The sequence below is a fragment of the Anas acuta genome, chromosome 1 (genome assembly GCF_963932015.1).
Source record: "Anas acuta chromosome 1, bAnaAcu1.1, whole genome shotgun sequence".
Classification (NCBI taxonomy): domain Eukaryota; kingdom Metazoa; phylum Chordata; class Aves; order Anseriformes; family Anatidae; genus Anas; species Anas acuta.
Window position 1 is genome coordinate 52,959,112 of NC_088979.1, and position 21,765 is coordinate 52,980,876.

Consider the following 21,765-nt stretch of genomic DNA (forward strand, 5'->3'; position numbering starts at 1 on the left):
CTTCAGAGAATTTTTATGATAATCTTTTGCACATAAGCACAGGCCATGACTGACAGAGATAATGTGGCCACCACCAGTTTGCTACGGAGACAAAAAATTAAGCACCTGACCCACTGGATGATTCAGAGAGAGGCATTAGCTGCCCACAGATGCTGTACAGTCAACTGAGAGAGCAATTAGCTACTGACTAGAGAGAATTAAACTCCTCAGAAGGATAATCCACTCAAAAGCCATACAAGCAGAGCTGGAAGCTGTATAGGTCTAGCTAATAAAATGGCTAAGAATGGGGTGGATTTGAGCACTTCTCCCTCTCTGGAGCTTAAACATTTCATTTGCAGCTGCAAGCTACAGGTACTCCTTTGTGATTCAGAGCCATTTGTCAGAAGTAAGCACCAATTCAGCAGGAATTACTTGGGGAGGTAGGGGGGGACTGATGACTACACCCACCTCAGCTTGAAGTCACCCAGGAGTGCACTTCCCCTCTGTCAGCCAAGTGTTCCGAGTAGAAAGTGACCACAGAGGTAGATGCACACTCCTTCATCCTCCCTTGCTGTGCTGGGCTGTGTGACTGCTTGGTTATGGATGTAAGATGGAAAAGAGGCGGGCTGTGGGCACCAGTGACCCCAGCTCAGACAGACACCATCCTCCTTGTCCCCATTTCGGTGTCCACGCTGCTGGTGGTGCCCAGAGCTGCTGGTGGTGCAAAGGCAGGGCAGGATACCCCAGCAAGCACCACCTCAGCACCCCAACCCCGTGAGCTTTGCACAGGTTTCTGGGGCCAAAATCCCAGGGTGTCCTGGGCTCTGTGGATATTGGAGGTGGTGTGTTTTCAGGATTGTTTCCCTCAGCTGAGGAGTTTATGAGAGTCTTCATCTCCTGTTATAGGACAGAAGGATCTCTTTTCATCCCATTCTGGTAGTAATAGCTTCAGTAAATTTATGCAACAATAGATTGCAGGTATTTATTAACACCCCCGTTGAGGAAAAAAAAAAAAATATATCATATGTATCTTCTATATTTTGGAATACATGAAACGTTAGAAAATTTGAAACTAAGCTTTTAAATCAAACTTATTACAGCATTTCCTCGATCATTTTTGTATGTGCCTATGCTTACCTTTCCTTCTTTTTAACTATTTCATGTAAAGCTTACCTGCACTTCTTCCTTTCACCAAGGACACGACTTTCCTTGCTGTTAGACCACGACTGTACTTTTAAAAGAGAAAAAAAAATGTGGTGTCACCAGGTAATTTCCCAGTAAGCCGCGAGAGGGCATGTTGTGCTCTCGGTACGTCTTGCCTAAGCCATATTTTTACAAGCAACTGTAAACTGAACACGGTTTTAAAGTCCTAATTATTAAAGTAATGCCAAGCAAATGCTTTCAAAGCAAACTGTTGCATCCCACCTGGGACATAAGTCCAGGACTTGGAGATTTCGTCATCTTTATTGGCTCTGCTGCTCATCAGTTTGTTGCCACGGGCACTGTGAGCTCTGCACGCCCTCTCCCAAAGCGAAGTCTAACAAATAAGATCAGTGGCACCTCACAGTCCCCAAACTTCGTCTCCCAGCCTCTGACAGAGTATTCAATAAGGGGCCCGAGGGACCTGCTATGCCACACACTGGCAGAGTGATGCTGAGGCACACTGGGACCCTCCTGAGGACCCGCAGAACAGCAGAACTGGCAGCAGATCACTTTCCAATTAATGCAACAAGAGCTATCTGAGCACATGGTGAGCAAACCATGACTTTCATTTGCCCCAAAAGTCAATATTTTAAAAGTAAGTTTCATGAGTTATATATACTCAGCGCTATGTGAATACCTGCTGGTATATTCTTCCTAGTCTGCATAGCTAATATTGAGCAGGCCTTGAAGAAATATCGTAGAAATCATTACTAACTGGAATTTTTTTCAAGGCTACAAAAGAAACAAAATTAATAAAAAAAAAAAAAAGGAATTTTTCTACAAGACTCAAGACACACTCTATACAAAATGCAAAATCAGAGCATTCAATTAATGCAACATTGTGCACCAAGCCTGACACAATCTGTCAATCTGTTCAGGACTTCATTTCCTGTGTAGAAAACATAGGACAGCCACTGAAATGTCATCCAAGCCCCTGTTTAAATAAGGAAATATATAGGAAATGTATAAAGTAATATTTAAAACAGAGGTATAGAGAGTGCCATATCCAAACCCAATCCCCTATCTGCAGTCCTTGGTGATGAAAGCTCTCTCAATCTTGTTGACTTCAGCCCTGGGTCCCAGACTTTGGAAAGTATTTAATATTCACCAATTTATGAAACAATGCAGCAAAGCCAAAACAGAGAAGGCAAGCAGCATTTTCAACTTCTGTTACAGGTTCCAAACACAGGGGTAAAACTTTTAATCAAATTTTAGGAGAATTTGAGTTTGGAGGTTTATGTGCTACTAAAATCATATTGATCAGAAATAACATATGGAATCATATAAAATAATATGATCATACTTCTGGAGCAAACTTTAACCATGGTGTTCCCACAGTATTTTGCCAAAATGCATAAAACATTTTGAACCTCAAGAAAAAACTACAGTATTCAGAGTATTTATTGACAACTGTAAAATAATATGTTATTCAAAGATATATGTAGAGTTTATAATTTTCAGTGCATCCCAGGGCTTCTAAATGAAATCAAAATCACACTGAGATGAAAAAAATATCTTGCTTATTCAAGTTGTTTTTCATCTATTTTGATTCTTAGCTGTCTTGATCTAAATCTATAGAGGATGACTTCTGAATGTCACACTCCAGATAATGTCTGGTAATGAGAAAACCCTGGACTGTCTTGGGCCTTGCACATATGCACCCAGAGACTTTGTATATCACAATTCACAAGATAACTGGAAAACTAAATGAGAACAATGTAGTCAGCTGCCAAAGGTGTGTGTGATAAAGTTAGCTAAACTCAGCTAAGATCTGAATAAATCAATCAAGGTCATTTCCTACAAGAATAAGCAAGGAAACGAAGCAAGGGCACTAGGCCTCTCCCATGTACTTTTTGGGACTGAAGCTCACATTCACCAGTGGTTCAAAACCTTTTCTCTGCCTTCGGTGCTGGAAAAGTACAAGCAGCAGAATGAGTATGGCTAAAGCTATAAATGCTCCTCCAATCGTAGATCCAATCTTGACAGCCCATGCTTGGGTTTCTTCAAGTGAACCTGGAAATATGAAAAGTCTGAAGTGAGGGCAGCCCAAAACTTCATTTCTCAACTTGCTTGGAACAAAGCAAATATCCCACAGCCTGGTCATTACTATTAGTTGTGTGGCTAAGAGACCCAGTGTCCACACAGGATGCACCTTGTAACCAACACACATACCAGAACCAGAGATGTTTCCTGCCAGAGAAATCTACAGCTCAATTTCAGCTCCAACCTTTCAAACAAAGAAAAGTGTAGAGAATGGGAAAGATGCACAGTTGGAAGACTTCACAGTGAGCTAGTAATTTATTCATGTGGGAGTGGAGAAGCAGCAGAATCACAAGATACCTTTGTTCCTCTCTGGGTAAGCCATTCCCAGGGGATAGCAACATTTCTAAAGCAGGAGCACAGACACTAGTCCAGGGAGAGGAAAACTGAAACTCCATAAAAGGGAAAGTTTCCCCTTTTTCAAGGAAATTCTGGGGCCACCCCTGAGAAAAGCACTACCAAGGCAGCTAGCACATCTCCACAAGCCAGGGTTGCCCTGCATGAATGCAGTTTAAGGATGAGGGTTTCAATCTGTTTCAGTCTGTAGGCTTTTAAACAGTTTCCACAGATTAAAACCACAGATACACTGTAAATACTTAGAAGAAAATTCTGTCCACATAGGTCAGATAAAAACCTACTGCTTCTTGAGGGAATAGTGAGATGGAGAAAGAAACTGCTCAGATTTAATCTTTGGTAAAGCAGCTTTCCTTACACTTTTACCTTCTATAAATATTTGCAGCTTGCGTTTCATATTTTGGATTTTGTGCATAAACACTTTGGATTGAGGGGGAGAGAGGTGTGGAGATTGTCTTTATCTGATTTGTGTCAAAGGTAATTTCAAATGAATACACAAACCCTTAGGCATATCACACTGAAAGACACAGAAAATCTTTAAAATCAGGGTTTTATATTACAAAGCACCCAGATACATCTCTCCAAGAGATCCAGAGATTATCAGAGTGCATCTCTAATGGGTTTCATGGGACAACATAATTCAGAGCCCTGTGCAAAACAAGTATTTTCTAGTGACCTGCATTAGCCATACAAGCTCTCTGGCAGAGCGCCTGACCTCTGACAGGTTAAAGGATTGTAACAGACATCAGTAGTCCTGGGGAGAGGAGCCAAAATCAAAGCCTCCTTAGCCCCAAAGGAGCATTGCTGTCAGTGTGAGAGCGGTTCAAGCTCATGCATTTTGCTGCAGAGCAGGAGAAAACTAACTATATACATTCTTCTAATTACCACAGCTTATCTGGTGAGTTGTAACTACCTAAGCTACACCATGGGATTGCTAATGACCAGATGAACAGACCCATGCTTTTGTGAGCAGTGCATTATTTTCCAGATATCTGTGTCACTGAAAACTTGAGCTATCTCATCTCTTGGTCTCTGAGACATACCTGGCAGGTCAATGGCATAGGTGTAGCCAAGCTGCTCCGCAGTTTGGAAGAGCTGGTCATTGGTCACAGGAGGGAAAAAAGGGACCATATTGTACAGTCTGTTGTGACCGATAGGGGCCAGCTCCTCAGGCCAGGCATTATCAGGGGGGTTAAACCGCTTCATCCACTCGTCAAAGATGGCATCGGTGAAGGAGTGAAGAACCTGAAAATCCAGGCATAGAGAGGCACACGTGTTTATTAAGCTCTTTCTGAACTCAACAGGTTTTAAAGCGGTCCCCCTGTTCAGAGCATGTCTTGAGGAGACCATACAAGCGATAAGAAGTGTAGAAGGTGCAGAGATACTCATGACCTGAGAGTTAGCAGACATGACCTAAGGCTGCAGCCTCCCCTTCACAAATACAACAGTTGTGTCACCTGAGGCCACAATGGGGCTCATGCTGTCACTCGGAGTCCTGGGGTTGCTGAAATTCTGTCTGCCACTTCCCAGGCTGGGGACCAGCTGGCACAGTTCCTGAAGGACCCACCAGCTCGCACGTTCCCCCACCAGAGAGACAGCAGCAGCCTGGGGGTAAATACACTCTCACCTATGGTGACAGCAGCTTTTAAAAGAGAGAGAGGAGGGTAATCTAATTCAGGTGGAATTTACAAAATGGGAAACCAGAAAAAATTGTGAGAGTCGAGTAAATTAATCTTCTTCATGAGACATTTTGCTATATACTTTCGTGTTGCTGTAGTGCATAGCAAACTCTTCCTCTGGACAGTTTGGTATCTGGCAGTGAATAGGCAGGTCCTACCTCTCACTTGAGGGCCCACTGAGTTTATTCAGGTAAACGTACCTCTCAAACCTATTTTTCTCTCTTTCATCTTAACATGAAGAAGAAATAACAGGAAATTTGATTCCTTCATCCTCATTTTATAGTATGTCACCAGCTCCACATCTCCAGGTACCCACAAATTGATCAAGTCCTGTCCAGTGAGCAGCTTAGATCAGTTTATAAAACACTAATACAGACAGTTGTCTTCAAGTTGAGTTCAGACAACTAGTATAGTTGGTTGGGGCTGTTTAAATTAATTTCTGGTGTGCTTACATTTTTCATGTGCTGTCCTGAAAGAAAATTAGAAACTATCTTATTGAAAATAATCCTTCATATAAAATTATAGAGTAGTGAAACAAAGATTGGACTGTTTAAGTAGGAATTCATGTAGGAATTCAAGAATTATGAAGGAAATAAACTAGAGAACCACTACATAAGTATTTGGGATAATATCCCCACAAAAGACTGCAAACTTAAAATAAAGGTAAGAAAGAAAGAAATTGTATTGGAATTTCTCTATATAATCACCATTGTTTAATCTAACAAAGAGGAAAAGAAATTGGCATGAATTTATTAGATAAGGAAGACATGTAGCAGTCAGCTGCTGGCTTTTTATTTGCACATAGCTGTTCACGCTGCTCACTGCACTGCAGTACTGTACTAACACAGCAGTGAAATCACGTTAGTTCTACTCCCCAAGTGACCCTGAAATTAGATGTGCTTCATGTTAGATAGTGAAGTTTGAAACAAAGAAACAAACTCAGTCTACTGCTCTAAAATAATTAACCCAATTTTCAAGTTTTTCTTGTTGCTGTAAGACTTCTGGTAAAAGACGTTAAATTTAGATACCACCTAATGAAAGAATTCAGGGCAGCGTGACTTGGAATAGCAGCTTTTCTCCCTAGAAACTTATTTTATGTCTCACAAATCACCCTGAGATTTCTTCCATCTTTATTTGACCATCACACAAGTGTGGCAGAGTTCAAGAACAGAGTATTTTTATATTTAAAAGACTCGTTTTTATGGGATTCATTTTACTTCCATTTCTGCTAATCTCTGGTGAGATAGCTGCCTTGGAGCCACAGCCACTGACATTTTTCTTGGGGGAAAAGGCCATACCACAAAGATGGGATCATTGGCAGCTGCATGAGGGAGAACACTGGTCCCATTCAGGAAAGAGTGAGCCAAATTATGGAGGCTCAGCATCGGCGAGTTCAGGGCTCCCTCTGGTTTATTGAAGCCTTCCAGTGCATTCCTGTGGACAGGTGAAAGGTACAATTAATAACCACATTTTGCTGATGAATGCACAAATGAAAAATACCCATGACCCAGCTGGCTCTAGGACAAACCTGAAGCTGAAACTGGAATTGCGGAAAAATGGGGGGCTGTCGAACTCCTGCAGGGAAAGGCACCTCCTGACATCTTCCACAGTGGGCAACTGCTCTCCCGAGTCCCTCTGCGGCCTCCGCCGCAGTGGCCCCTCATCACTCCCGTTGCACAGTGTCACCAGGCGGTTGTAATCATCCAAGCTGTGCGTGAAACAGAAAGAGGCACAAGTTAGGGAAAGGTGGTGAAGCCAGGCTTGTAGGCTTTTTTTCATATAGCATAAAAGACAAACAGGTTGACCAGTCAGGTTGTAAGGTATCCTTGGAGACCTTCAAAAGCCACCAGGACATGGTCCTGGGCAACCTGCTCTGGATGGCCCTGCTGTAGCAGGGGGTGGATCAGATGAGCTCCATAGGTTCCTGCCAACCTCAACCATGCTGTGATGCTGTGATTCTGGGGCCCCAGCTGCAGGTGTGAGAGAGCAGAGCTTAGGGACAGACACCCCATGGGGAGGCCCAATTCACATCCCATGGACTGGAAGTGGAAGTTATTGCTGAACTGCCAGTCCTGAACAAGGACAATTTTTCTAACTCAATAAAAAGCAAAAAAGCAGGAAAGTCCCACTGTGGGCTGTGGTAGAGAAAAGCAATATATGACACAAAACTGATTTTCAGTTTCCATCCTTCATCTCTTTTAGAAGAAAAGCAACTGCAATGCATTGCACCTTCTTTTTCAGGACCTCAATGACAGTCTGCTGTTGCAGGGGCTGCCTGCTAGTTAGTGAGGGGAAACTCTCTAGTATCAGGGACAAAAAGAGGGACAGAGGAGGAGAAAAATGTAACATTCAGAAAAAAAAAAAAAAACTGTGTTATTTAACACAAAATGGAATTTTCATAAACTACTTCTCTCTTTAACTTTAGCAAGGCAAAAATTTACTCATTCCAGTTTCCAAGAAAAAAAAAATCTGAGAGAAAAAGTAGGGACTGGGGTTAAAGCCAACTGGTGCCTTTAAAGCTAGAAATTCAAGTAGCACTTTAGATACCCAGATAAAGAGACTTTCCTGTAAAGCCTTGAGCTCTCGGTACCTTCATCTGGCTGGCTCCACACTGCCCCAGATCTGACCGGAGCTGATATGAGCATTAGAACTGGCAGCGTCCTATGTCATACTGCCCCGGTCCTGGACATGAACACATCATCAAAGCCCTGCACTTAAACAAATCAATAAATGCCTACTAATAGCTGGCAGCAAGAATGTTGTTATCTTTATGTTCTTTCCTGTGTGAAGTCTTGGCCACTTCAAGGTCAGTCACTGAATCAAAATCACAGAATGGCTTGGGTTAGAAGAGACCTTAAAAATCACCTCATTCCAACCCCTCTTCCATGGGCAGGGACACCTCCCACCACACCAGGCTGCCCAAAGCCCCATCCAGCCTGGCCTTGAGCACCTCCAGGGATGGGGCAACACAGATTCTGTGGGCAACCTGCACCAATGCCTCACCACTCTCATAGTAAAGAAGAAGACAAAGAGTCCCTCCCCAGCTTTCCTGTAGGCCCACTTTTGTTATTAGAAGACCACCATAAAGCCTCCCAGGAGCCTTCTCTTCTCCAGGATGAACAACCCCAACTCCCTCAGCCTGTCTTCATAGGAGAGGTGCTCCAGCCCTCTGAGTATCCTCATCGCCCTTCTCTGTACTCATTCTCACACTTCCATGTTCTTCTTGTGCTGGGGGACTTCAGAGTTGAATGTAGCACTCCAGGTGGGGTCTACAGGAACAGAGTAGAGGAGCAGAATCACCTCCCTTGACCTGCTGGCCATGCTTCTTTTGATACAGCCCAGAATAAGGCTGGCTTTCTGTGCTGCAAATGCACATTGCTGGCTCATATTCAGTTTTTCATTAACCAACATCCCAAAGTCTTTCTCTGCAGGGCTGCTCTCTATCCACTTGTCATCCAGCCTTCAGTCACATTTGGGATTACCCCAGTTCAGGTGGTCCCCAATATAGACCATATTGCCGAAAAAGATGTTAAATAGTACCGGTCCCAGTACGGCCCCCTTAGGGACACCACTCATCACTGGTCTCCACCTGGACATCGATCCATTGACTGCAACTCTTTGAATGCAACCATTCAAACAATTCCTTACCTACTGAGTGGTTCATACATCAAATCCATGTCTCTCCATTTTAGACAGGACAGTGCCAAATGCTTTTCACAAGTCCAGGTAGGTGATGTTAGTTGTTCTTCCCTTCTGCTGTAATTCCATCACAGAGGGCGAACAATTTGTCAGGCACAATTTGCCTTTAGTGAAGCCATGGTGGCTGTCACTAATCATCTCTGTTTTCCATGTGTGTTAGCAAAGTTTTGAGGAGTCCCAAAATTTCCAGGAGTGCTATAGTTTCCATAGTCCCAAAGCCACTCTAAATATATCAGAGTTAGGATCTCACCCTATACAAGGAAACATTTCTCAGCCCACCTCTTACTTTCTATAATGCCAAAACAAGATTTGGTCAGTACACAGGCTTGCCCTAGGTATTCCAGTACCTGTTACAAACTATTTGCCACCGGGAGAATCTGGAATTCAGGCTGATTAGCCCCAGGTCATCTGGCCGCGATGCTCCAAAGAGCTGGTCCGTGCACACATCACACACATTTCTACCCGTGGCAAAGTCCCAGTAGGGCAGTGCGAAGGAGTCATTGCCCAGCAGTCGCTGCAAGGGACAGAAACACGTTAATGGAGAATCACCTTCAAAGGAAAGAGAAAGAAAGTGATTCCTGTGAGTCATCGCTGGGCATCCTGTATTCTGCTTTGCACTTGAAGGCAACTACACACGCTTCATAGTGCTGCTCCAACTGCTTTCAAAAGACTGGGGCGTTGAGCAAGTCCTAGCAAAGACATTATAACTGGTTAATCTACTGTTAGATTGCCCTTTTTTTTGGCCATGTTAGCTCTTGTACCAACTGAGAGACTGAGCAGGAAAGCAGAAGCAGAGATTAATTGAGCCTTAAACAACTAAGAGGCTTTCTGATTGATGCAAGTGGGTAATGGGTAAAATTGTGTGTGTGGTTTGCTTTTATTCCAGCAAGGCTAGCCCTGGGGAAGAATCTGAATTTGTACTAATAGAGGAATACAGTGTATTTGCTTGTATTTGCTTGTTAGATACAATTTCATGCAAGAAAGATCCTGCAATTATTTAGACACCAACCATGTTCATTAGAGATCTGCAAGGCTGACATACAGCAACACTGTTAATGTAGAAATACTGCAAATGGAAATGAGTCAGTCCTTGGGCAACTGACTGCCGCGTACATTAATGTATATTTATTTAAAATATCTACACCTAAATATGGGAAAATATAGAATCTATAACATGGTGTATTTAAAGAGGGTATTATTTGGTGTTGCCTTCCTACTTGCTGTCTGATTTCCAGCAGACATTATTAACAGGTTTTACATGTAAGTGTTTCTTTGATTTTATTAATGAATTGTGCTAATTCGTATCTTCTGCTCTCTGTTGTAAAGAAGAAAAATCTCCAATATAACCTTCACATCATTGTTCACAGTAAGAAACTGTGAACTGTATCAAAAACATTAATTTCCCTTTAGATAAAAAGGATCAGTGAGCAAACACTCTTGAGAGTTTGTGAAAGAATCAGTCCTAGGAAATAACTTCTCCTAGGCTGAAGCAACAAAGACGTGCAGTGCAGCAAAAGAGAGAAGCTGTATGGGAAAGGAAGAAGCTGTTTAGCTAACCTGCAGGTCTCTCTCCAGCAACAGCAAATGGTACCTATGCCAAGTCACAAAGGCAGGTCCTTGATGGGAGAAATCAATAGCTGTGAAGGGACGGCCTGGCCCTACAAAGGGAAGATAAAATAAGCACTTCAGCACCAAATGAAGGCAGAAATAAAGACAGCGCCTTCTTCTGTTGCCCTCAGCTGAGTTACATAAAAACCTGCAGCTCTGCACCTTTGCAAAGAGCACACAGATCAGAAGCTGCAATACTTACAGGGGACAAGTGAAACTCCTCTGAGGATACTGACTTCAGTGCTTCCCAAACTTCACACTCCCCAAAAAGTTGGATATCGTGCAAATTTCTTCACATTTTTACAGATCTTTTTAAGAAACTGTCTTACTGTCAAAAATCTTAGCTACTTGCTAACATGTACCACTTCGTCTCATTCTCTTGTTCAACAGCAGGACTTACACAGTGTACCTATCAAGAGAAACTCAACACTTCCCATAACCTGCCAGCAGCAATTCAATATGTCCTTTACCACTTTTCTTCAAATCCTGATTGTTATTTCTCTTCAGGCTTCTGCTAGTTCCCACTGCAGAAGCTAGTGAGGGAGACAGCTAAAGCAATGAGAGGTTTCTGCAGTGATTCACAAGGAGGAGAAGCAGGAATCTGGGAAGGGAAATTTGGTGGTGTTAAGCTTTTTGCTACAGTCCTGGCCACTTTTTCCCTTACTGTACGTGAGAACCTCAGCAAAAGAGCTACCCTCACAATTTCAACAATCATCAGTAAATTCTCGTGGTATTTTTTTTTCCAAAAGTGTAATGGCAAAATAGCTCCTTCTTAGTTTAGCTCACTGATTGCACCTCCTTTTCATTTTTTTTTTCCAGATAAATTCTTACCTTAGCAAAAACATGCTACTTGATGCAACATAGCTGAACCCTCAGTGAAAGAAAATGCAAAGCTGCCTGTAATGCCTTAATGCATGCTTTGTACCTAAATATTATTTTCCAAGCAGATCATAAAGGTTAGTCACATTTTTTGAATTAAATCTCATGCTAGATTTCAGGAGAAATTCAGACTGTTTCATTCTATAAATCCAATGAATTTAGGGGTTTCTCTTGAGGTTCACTAATAAACCTAATCTTATTTCCTTACAGGACTACATAATTTTGTAGTGTCCAACAGGCTAAAATAGCTGCAGTCATAATGAAAAAAAAAAAAAAAAAGGCAGAACAAAAAACTGCTTCCACAAGAACAGCTCCTCAGGCATCAGCTGTTTGATCTGACAGCACAGGTTCCCACCCTGATGTTTCTCAGAATACAGAATGCTTCACAGTGTCTGAGTGACAGTATTGGAGGTGAGCAACTCTCTCAGAAGAGTTTTTGATTGACATCTGTCTGATACAGCATATGTTTCTGAATATGATAATCCAGCAGGTTTTTAAAGTATACATTTTTAAGCTGAAAAAATCTTCATAAAGAACACACACAATGGAAATGTCTTTAGATGGGTACTTGGTTCAGAAAGATTGAAAAGATTTTCTAATTAGTCCCCTAATTTCTACTCAAAATTAACCCGCTTGTCTCCTTGCTCAAGTCATCACGGACATGGAAATTCAAATTTATGGATCTCTACAAAGACAAATTAGTTATCATTCATGGTTTTATTTTTAACAAGAAATATTTCAGACACTTATCAATTCTGCAATAAGGGTTTCAGCAAAATACCACATACAAAATCTGCTTCAAATCCCGCCTGCATTTCCTTGATGTAACCAACCTGATACACTCCCATCCTAATTTTGATATCCAATCATCTGACCTTTCCCATATTTGTCTTTAAAACAGCATTTGGAGAAGAGCAACACAGTGGGAGAAACTACACCATACACATGAGAAATAAGACACTGAAAGACGAGGGGCCTCAAACCACATTTGGATTTGCTTATTGCTTCAGCAAGCTTTAACCCACATGTGGGTTTATTTATCTCTGCAGCAGCAGTGAAAGTTGCTTCTTCCCTTTTCCACATGACTGTACCATTGCCTGAAGGACCTTTGCTCGTGGTAGGTCAGAGACAGCTTCATTCAGTCCTGTAAAATGGGACAGTGTCAGAAAGGGAAATGAGAAAACCAGATGCGGGGTAAAAGATACCCTCTAGCAAGAAGGTAAATGTGGGTAAATTTCACGGGCTGTCTCACTCAGATGGAGACACTTGAATGCTAAATTTCACAGCCTGCATGTAGCTCTGCTGGATAGAAAAGCCGTACTGCTGCCTCTTCCTGAGGGACCAGGGCTTTGTGAAATGGGGCCAGCATAAATACTTCAGTCTAGAAGAGCCATGAGGACTAGGAATCCTGATTTGGGAGAAAGTGTGGAGATGATAGATGCCTAAACATCTAACCTAGATAGTTTTTAAAAGCTCTCTCTGGTTGTTCAGGCAAATCCCACCCTTAGTGACTTGCTGAAGGCCACAGAAAGCAGTAGCACTCCAGTCCCCAAAATCTGGATGGTCTCTGCCTTCACCACTGCAGAGCCTCCTTCCCACTGCTGCTGCATCTACCTTATACTCTAGACTAGGAATGTCTTTTTGAAAGGGATCACTGCCTGACCACGCTTTGGTTCACCCAAGAGAGTAACCTGGGAGCCTGTAAACTGCCTGCCTGTCAGATAGAAGAAACATCAAAGTGCAGCTGGTGTGCACTCTGATGCCTGGGGGAGTTCAGTCACCGGGACCAGACTGCAACAGGTCTGAAGCAGGTCTGAACTGCCCCCAAATGCAGATGTCCACCAGATCCCCAGCACCAAATATTTTACTGCAGAGACCTCTTACTGGGCTTCACTGCTTGCTAAAGTATCCCAGCTGTATTAAACATACTTACCCTTGTTCAGCAATACTTTTTATCCTCTCCTTTACCTGCAAAGCCCTTGGGTAAGAAAAGCACTAACCTAGTAGTGTGTCTCTGACTGAGTAGTAATGAAGCCAGACAAAGTAGTTATAAATGCTACAATTGGCAATTTGCGGTTCCTCTCCAGTGGGACCAAGCAGACTTATCCGGTGCTGAGTTGTAATTACATAGTCTGGGTGAATGGTAGTCTTTGCACGGTCTAGAGCATCGAAGAACTGCTCCCTCTCCTCTGCTGTCAAGGAATGGATGTTCTTCCTGACAACTGGCGGCTTCCTGACATTGCAGTCAGGGCCCGTCCAGCCAAATTTGCAGTCACCACAGTTGTAGCCAGCAAAGTTTCCTGAATAAAGAGGGAGAGAGCAGTCATGAAAACACGAAATGGAAAGAACTAACACTAAAATGCAGAAGAATTATGAATCATCTTTCTTTTTCCCCAGACATTTCAATTCCTGGAAGGGACAGCAGCTGAGCAGACTGGCAGCTCTGCCAACTGGTTAACTAGAAGGATGGCTCGCTTCCCAGAGCCACGGCAGGGCCAAGAATCACACTCAGCTGGTTGGGGAGGCAAAGCACTGGATAATGGGCTTGATGCCCCAAGGCACTAAGAGCTCCATGAAGCCTTCAGGCATGTGAGGAGTCTCACTGAACAGAGAGTTAAGCACTTCAGGTTAAGCAGGTGATTAAATGCTTTGCTTGATTGGCCCTCAAGTACTCCCAGACTTCCAGGATTAAACCCAAAAAACAGCTCACATGGATATTTAAACACAGAGAAAGATCCCCAAACAAAACAAAACAAATGCAAAAATTAAATAAATAAATATAATGAATAGATAAATATAATAAATAAATAAATAAAAATAAACAGTTCTTTTAAGGACAAAGCCCAGAGAACACCAATGTCCATTCACAGTGTATCTGGCAACCAGCACAGCCCAGGACATGCACCAGAGGTGCTGCCAATCACACTTTAAGCATTATTAAATAGCGTTGAAATTAGAGCCTGAGAAATAGGGCGACACTGTCATTTCTCGCTGGCACCATTCCTTAGCCAAGTAATCGGGTCCACTCCAGGCTATCAACTCAGATCCCCTGACATGGCAGAAGAGCCCGGGGGGACAGAGCTCGCTTTAAGCACAGCACAGGCACCATGGCCTCCTGCCCACTGTGACAGGGTGCCAGAAGCAGCAGAAAGGCCCCACTGCAGCTCCCAGACCTGTGCTGGGGGACAGGGCCATGAACACTCTGTCAGCACACATCTGTGGAGTTTGCAAAGCAGTGGTGTGGGATAATGGGCATTGCTGCCCGGGGGAAGGAGGGCATAGAGAGACAAGCAGGGCTCCTCTGGGATCTCCCCTCCATTCTCCAGAACATGCACTGAGACTCTTTGTGACCCCACGTACACACAAACACTCCGCAAAGACCATACCAACCCTCTTCCAAAGTGCCATAAAACCTCCTCACACATCTGTGCTGCCAGACCCAGGATGAGCTTGGGGCTAATATGGAAATGGGGAAGTGAAGAGCTCCTGACCCAGCAGACATCCCTAGGCCATAGGCATGAGACTGTGAGCAAAACAACGGATAACACTAAAGATTTCAGATTGTCAGGGGCTATAGGGCTTATTATGAATTTCAAAGACCCCCAGGGTTACGAGGGGGGTTGTGTAGCTTAGGGCCTACTGTTACCCAGGCCTGTTACCTGTCAGGCTGTGTAGCTAATGGCTAGCTCTAGGGTGAGGGATGCTGAGTTGTAAACATATGTGACAGACACTAGGAGGTTGTGAGGATGTTTAACTACAAGTTCAGAGAGTTTGTGGCTACTTCAGAGGCAATGAGATCAATAAGCTATCATGAAGCGTAGGACCAGGTTAAGGACCACAAGAGTGAAGACTTCAACCACGTCTTGGATTGTGCAAAGCCTGATGGCATACCTTGACAAGAGTTTCCAAGTGTATGGCTTACCTTCCTTCCCCATGTTTTCTTTAAACACTTCTATAAAAGATGCACTAATAGTTCAGTACACATCTATATGCCAATCTCAGAAAGTGGTGGGGAAAAAAAATATTAATAACTATTTTTAACTTCTCAGTGAAGTCAGACTATGTCATATAAACATCATGATCTGTACTAGCAACCACATGACTGACTGCAGTAGTCTTTTCACAGTAATCTTCTGTAGTGTTTTTTGTTTTTTGTTTTTTGTTTTAGGTGTTGCAACAGATCTGTATCCCATTACTACAACTTTATCCTTTAGAACTCAAACTAGCATTTAGTTCATGTCTTCTTAATCAGTATTCTTCTAAACCAAATTGAACTATCCAACTGCAATACTTTTTTTTTTAGCCACAAGTGTCCATTTTCAGGGTCTATTAAATCAGTGCACCCAACATTTTGCCTAATTCAACACGTCCAGCTTGTATGCGATAAGTACAACATGTACAAATGACCATATTCCCTTTCACATATTATAGCACTCTGTCAGGAACTGTCATTAGGCCATTGCAGTTTAAGAATGAATATTAGGTTGACTGAAATGAATTGCAGAATGCACATAATGGATTCAAAACTGAAATTAGACAGGAACTAAACATTCTTTGTTACCTCCCGGCTACATTCAAGCCATAACCACAGCTTTTTTCTAGAGATATTTTTGTTGCTAACAACACGTTGCATGAAACATACAGCAAGCAGCATCCTGACAACAGCCTTACAATTGTATTCTTGATCATGGCTTTTTGTAAAAAATTGAAGTAAAGCTGGATCTTTCTGTTTTACTAATCTTATTCTGTTGCATTTGTCTCTGCTTACGGAAAGACATTATTGTCTGTTAAAGCCCAAAAATTGAAAGGAAATGCTTTGTGTTTGTCTCTTTTCCGCAGAAAAATTAAATGAATGAAAAACTACAAAAATAATCTGGCCCCATGTTAACTAACCAATCACCACTGTTGGTTTGTGTTTGGGATTTTCATTTTTTCAGAAATGTTCAGCACCCAGACCTAGGTGGAGATGACTTTCAGAAATTTTTCCTCAATTAACAGCTACAGCACATGGCCAAATTTTCCTTCATCTTTATCAAGTTTCTAGCAAAATTCAAATGGAGCACTTACTGCAAGAAATCTAGCATCCCCATATGGAAAATACAGGCTCCTCTTCCTCTGAGCTCCTCCAGGCTTCCTACCATATGGCCACCAGCTATGTGACATGTTTAAATGGTGCTATCTAAACAAATGTGAAAAGCTACACAGGAGTTGCAGTTTCCATAGCTATTGCTTATGCTACATTTGAACAATAAATTAAATGGTGACAAGATAGCACTGGAACGCAGTTGTTTATATTGTTAAAACTTTAGACAGAGCCTTGGCGTGGTCTGTCCAGGAACCATTTCATATAGATGGTCTGCACACAAAGTTCATTCAATAAGATGCTTTAATAGTACAGATGTGCACTGTTCCACATCTCTTCAAATGAGGATATTTAATTTACTGTGATAGGTACCATAACCACAGATGCCTAATGAAAAACACACATCATACCATTTAAAACTCTGGTGTGCAGACAGGCAACCAGTGCAAAACAGTTTTATACATATATATATGTATATACATACACCAATAGACACAGACTCACAATCACCACCAATGTAAATACATCAAATCTAATTCAAACCTCATTCAGTCATTAATTAACTTTTAGCATTATTCTAGAAATGCCTTTGCATGAAGCATCATGCTGACCACAGCAGAAGCAAGCACAGGAAACCTTTCTTAAAATCATCTTTAAGGCTGCCACCCTAATGTTTTGTCACTGGTATGTTTAGAGAACAAAGACTGCAAGGAGAAAGAAGAATACAACAAGGACTATATGAGAGAGAGAAAGAGAGAAAGAAAGAGAGAAAGAGAGAGAAGGAGAGAGTAGAAGCAGAATGAAACATTTAAAACGCTGAGATCGGACAGCTCAGCGGAAGGAAGGCAGCGAGAGACTACCCAACATTACAGCTGTGTAAGCTAGGACGCAGACCAGCAAATATCAAATGATGGTATTTACCTTTGTTTGGACAAACAAATTAATCTCTGCCCACACTGCTCCCCACTTTACTCACAGGTTTTAATGCCCTAACTACACAGACTTTATAAATATTATTATATGCCCACATGCTTTGGCGCTCTTCCGACTTGGGGTCTGTGCCTAAATGTGATGCCTGAGTTTAGTTTTAGAGGTATGTAAGAACCTTTAAAAAAAAAAAAACATATATATATATATCCATTTTTTTTGTAAAGTGTCTGGAAAAGTACTTCCACACAAGCATTTGAAATCTAGTCAAAGCAAGAGATAAAATTTGATTTATAGCTTATTGTCTGTTGCTATTGTTTCAGACAAACTTCAATAACACCATCTATCCACTTAAGTCATCTGCCACCACCTCTCTGCTTTCAGTTCATAACAGCATTGCAAAACTTAACCTCATGGACCGAAATCTTCTGCTATGTGTCTTCCTCAGATTGATTTGGGCTTTTCTGATAGCAAGGGCCAAGGTGTATTTTAGATAAAATAGGTCAGCTATTTCTAAGAATCATATTGAAGGAAAGTAGGCTATTCTTAATATGTTGGACACTTCAAACAACATTATATATCCAAAAAGAAATGCCAGGCTGCATTTGAAATCTGTCTAGCAGGTACTGTCAGTGCTGGAGACATGCTTTTTAAATGGGGATAATATTGGTAGTAGGGGCACAACTGGTCCAGATGATCTTGGAGGTCTCTTCCAACCTTAATGTTTCTGTGATTCTAGGACTCCTGACACCACACCCTGCCAGCCCTGCAAAGAGCCAGGGCTGAGGTTGGGCTCCTGCTCATTTTAACCCTCCTTAAACAAGGGCTGCTCTTGAAAAAAAAAGGACCTGCGTCCTTACCTTGCCGTGACCTCACCTTCCTATTCCTTTCCTGGTCCCTAGTACAGGAAAACCTGTCCATTTGGACTGGGTTAGCTTTCAAGCACATCAGCTCCCTGATTCATTTTGCCTCCCAGTGGGTGAAGTCAAAGGAAAAAGACAGGGTGGCCTCTTCGGCAGTCATGCAATGCTGAACACAGCACTGAAATGTCTAAAACTCTGTGGAAGAAGGGTGATGAAGGACTACAGGAACAACTTTAGGGACAGAAAGGAAAGCCCAAAAGACTACATAAGAGAAAATGGTTTTTTGTTTGTTTGTTTGTTTTGTTTTGTTTTGTTTTGTTTTGTTTTGTTTTGTTTTGTTTTAAGAGAAAATGCTCTTGAACTGAAAGCCCTGTACAGGTCTATCAGAGCTTGGCCATAAACATGACAGTATTTTTAGGAAAGTGATAATTCTCTAAGCTTTCTAAGAATTATAGGATCATTTAGGTTAGAAAAGACCTTCAAGATCATCAAAACCAACAACCTAACACTACCAAGTCTTCCACTGACCTGTGTCCCTTACTACCACATCCACATGTTTTTAAAATACCTCCAGTGACAGGGAATCCACTACATCCCTGGGCAGCCTGTTCCAATGCTTGACTGCTTTCTCTGTGAAGAAATTCTTCCCCACATCCAAGCCAAACCTCCCCTGGTGCAACCTGAGGCCATCGCCTCACGTCCTATCACTTGTCACCTGAGGAAAGAGACCAACACCCTCCTTGCTGCAGCCTCCTTTCAGGTAGCTGTAGAGAGCAACAAGGTCTCCCCTCAGCCTTGTTTTCTGCAGACTAAACTGCCCCATTTCCCTCAGCCACTCCTCATATGTCTTGGGTACTAGTCCCTTTGCCAGCTTCTTGATGCCTTATGCCATCTGGGATGTTTCTGGCCTTCACAAAACAGCTAGCAGACACATTCATCCCCATCCCCTCACCTCACGGCTGCACTCACCTGTGCACCAACAGCTCTGGTTGAAGAACTTGAGTGGCCACCATTCCCGATCATCCACATTTCGAAGAGTGTAGGGGCCACTCCAGGGCTGAGTGTCCACCTGCACCCCCTGGCAGCGTCCTCTGCCCTGCAGGGACCCACACACGTTGCCTGGCTCCGGCCCCAAGGCCGGGCAGCAGCGCTTCGACCGAATGGCCTCCACCGTCATGCAGACACGGGGGAACTGTGCCTCTGCCCCGCGGGGACAACAGCAGCTCAGGCAGCTCAGCACAGCCCAAAAAAGCCACCTCAGGGCACCCATTGCTGCTGGGTGCAGCCTGGACCCAAGTGAGGGGAGCACAGAGTCCTCTGTGGGACAACCTGGCCTGGCAGCAGCTCCCCTGGGATAATCGCTCTCACTGCTGAGGATGCTGGTGTCGGGTGTTTGTTTAATCCTGGTCTCTAATTGCCTTGAATGTGGTTCAAAAGCCAGGAGCTTTGGCTCAGCAGTGCCTGCCCAACAGCCACGGCTTTGAGCGGGGCTTATATCGAGGTTGGGAGAAGCCCTCATTAGAGGGATTAGCACGGCACAAATCCTCGTGTTTTGCACATGACATCAAGGGCAGAAAAGACGCCAGCGTGAGAGCAAGTCCTGAGGGCTCTGGCGGCTTGACAAGAGGGTGAATGCCTCGGATTTATTTCCCCAGGACTTGTCAGTCTTTCATGCACTTTGAGAAATTGATGGTCTTGTTTTAGCTGAGGTGGCTGGAGAAACAGATTTATTTTTTTTAATCACAACCCTGTAAACAGATGATAAAAAGAAGGGGAAAAACCTTCTTTTTTTAGTTCATTCACTGCTAGATAACACTTTCCATGAAAGCAGTATCTGTAGAAAATGAACTGGAAGTACAGAGAACATAGGTACGTCCTTAACAAAAATTAATAAAACTGGGAGTAATAGCCTGGGATGGAGACTCCATCTGCTGACTAAAGAATTCCAGTGCTTGCACCGTAAATATTTTAGTGGCAAGTGGAGAAGGATTCATTTCTTAGTAGCCTTTTTGCATTTAAAATAAATTATTTAATTGTTTTTCAAGGGTGAGTGGTACTTGTCTGCTCTCTAATCCTTTCTCCGTCATTACACCAGAGATTGTTATGGGGCTGGTCTGGCTGCTAGACTTTCAGAACGGTCACAGCTGAGCATTTGTTATCCACCTGGCAGGAGACAGCCTGTAAGATCAATACACGTACGAGACATGCAGACAAGTGGTTTTGTTCAGAACATAGACAAAAATGGCTTTAAAAAGCTGCTAGCTAGCAAGCAGTAGTTCTTGCCCACAATGCAACTCCTGTGCTACAGGAAGAAAATGAATAAATCAAAACAAAGTAGTGATAAGTCATGAGAGGAGTCTGAAACAATATCTATTAGTTCAGCTCCATCGTGCTGAATAAAAAGTTGCATCTCCCACTGCTTCACTGAAAGCTTTCTCTGTAACCCCCACACACACCTCTATTGATTAGCCATCTTTATAAGTATGTATAATGAAAACAGCTGTGTTTGCAGCCATGATCGTGCCTCTGCTATTCAATACTTCCATGGATGTTCAACCAGACCATTCTGGCACAAGCAGCCTATTACCCATGCAGCACACTTATTGCCTTTGTGCAGCTAAGTCACTCCCCCACACTGCAGACACTATCATCAGCACTTTCAGTTTTTATATCAAAAATTTATTAGGTGCCAGACAAACTAAAATATGACACTACTTCATTTATAAAAGCACAAAGCCAAATAGCAATACCACACGATATGGAATGGTTTCACCTTATCTCCCTTAGGATTCAATTTACCTGGAACTGACTTTTGCCTCCTGCTATCCTTGCATGCAAAAATAAGGCAAAGTTGTAGGAGTTGGAGAAATATGTTGCAGAAATATGTTGAAGAAACTCAGGAATTATAAATGGAGCTCAGGAATTGTAAATGGAGGCACTAACTCAAAAACACGCTCAACTATGCACCTCCCCAGACTCCTCAGCACCTGAAAACACCTCTCTGGTGTGGGAAGATCAGTCTTTGGACATAGGTTAGGGGGTGTTTTAAACCAGCGTTACCAACATATCATGTTACAGCAGTTAAAGTGAAGGAAGAAGAAATAAGTAATTTTTAAGGTAGTTGGATTAGAGTGTGGAGAAAAGGAACAGAAGACAGATGACACTATGGAGATTATACAGTTAGCAAGGGAAGAAAAACCCTGAGTAGAAGTACATGAATAATTTCCCTTGATTACTTCCCTTCATCACAACAGCATCATTTTACAAAATTGGGAACATGCTATGGCATGGAGTACCGGAATAGATGTAGTGCTAGGCTTTAGTCCTCAGGCCCTTTGGTCTCTCAGCAGGACAGCACCTGGACAGACAGCAGATCCCACATCATGTCAGTGCCGTTCCACGCCTGCCAGGATCAGCAGCCACCCACCTCTGCATGACAGACAGCATGGAA

The 21,765-nt window shown here is 42.8% G+C and overlaps 1 protein-coding gene across 1 annotated transcript; it reads right to left on the minus strand.

Moving 5' to 3' along the window:
* Positions 1–988: 988 nt before the first annotated feature.
* Positions 989–20,032, minus strand: DCT (dopachrome tautomerase). Its single transcript, XM_068677020.1, has 8 exons — positions 19,284–20,032; positions 13,442–13,741; positions 10,512–10,612; positions 9,302–9,468; positions 6,784–6,963; positions 6,554–6,689; positions 4,620–4,821; positions 989–3,195 (listed from the first exon to the last, which is right to left on the minus strand). The coding sequence occupies exons 1-8, from the start codon at positions 19,831–19,833 to the stop codon at positions 3,014–3,016; spliced, it is 1,818 nt and encodes a 605-aa protein (XP_068533121.1). The 5' UTR covers positions 19,834–20,032; the 3' UTR covers positions 989–3,013.
* Between the last annotated feature and the right edge of the window lie 1,733 nt (positions 20,033–21,765).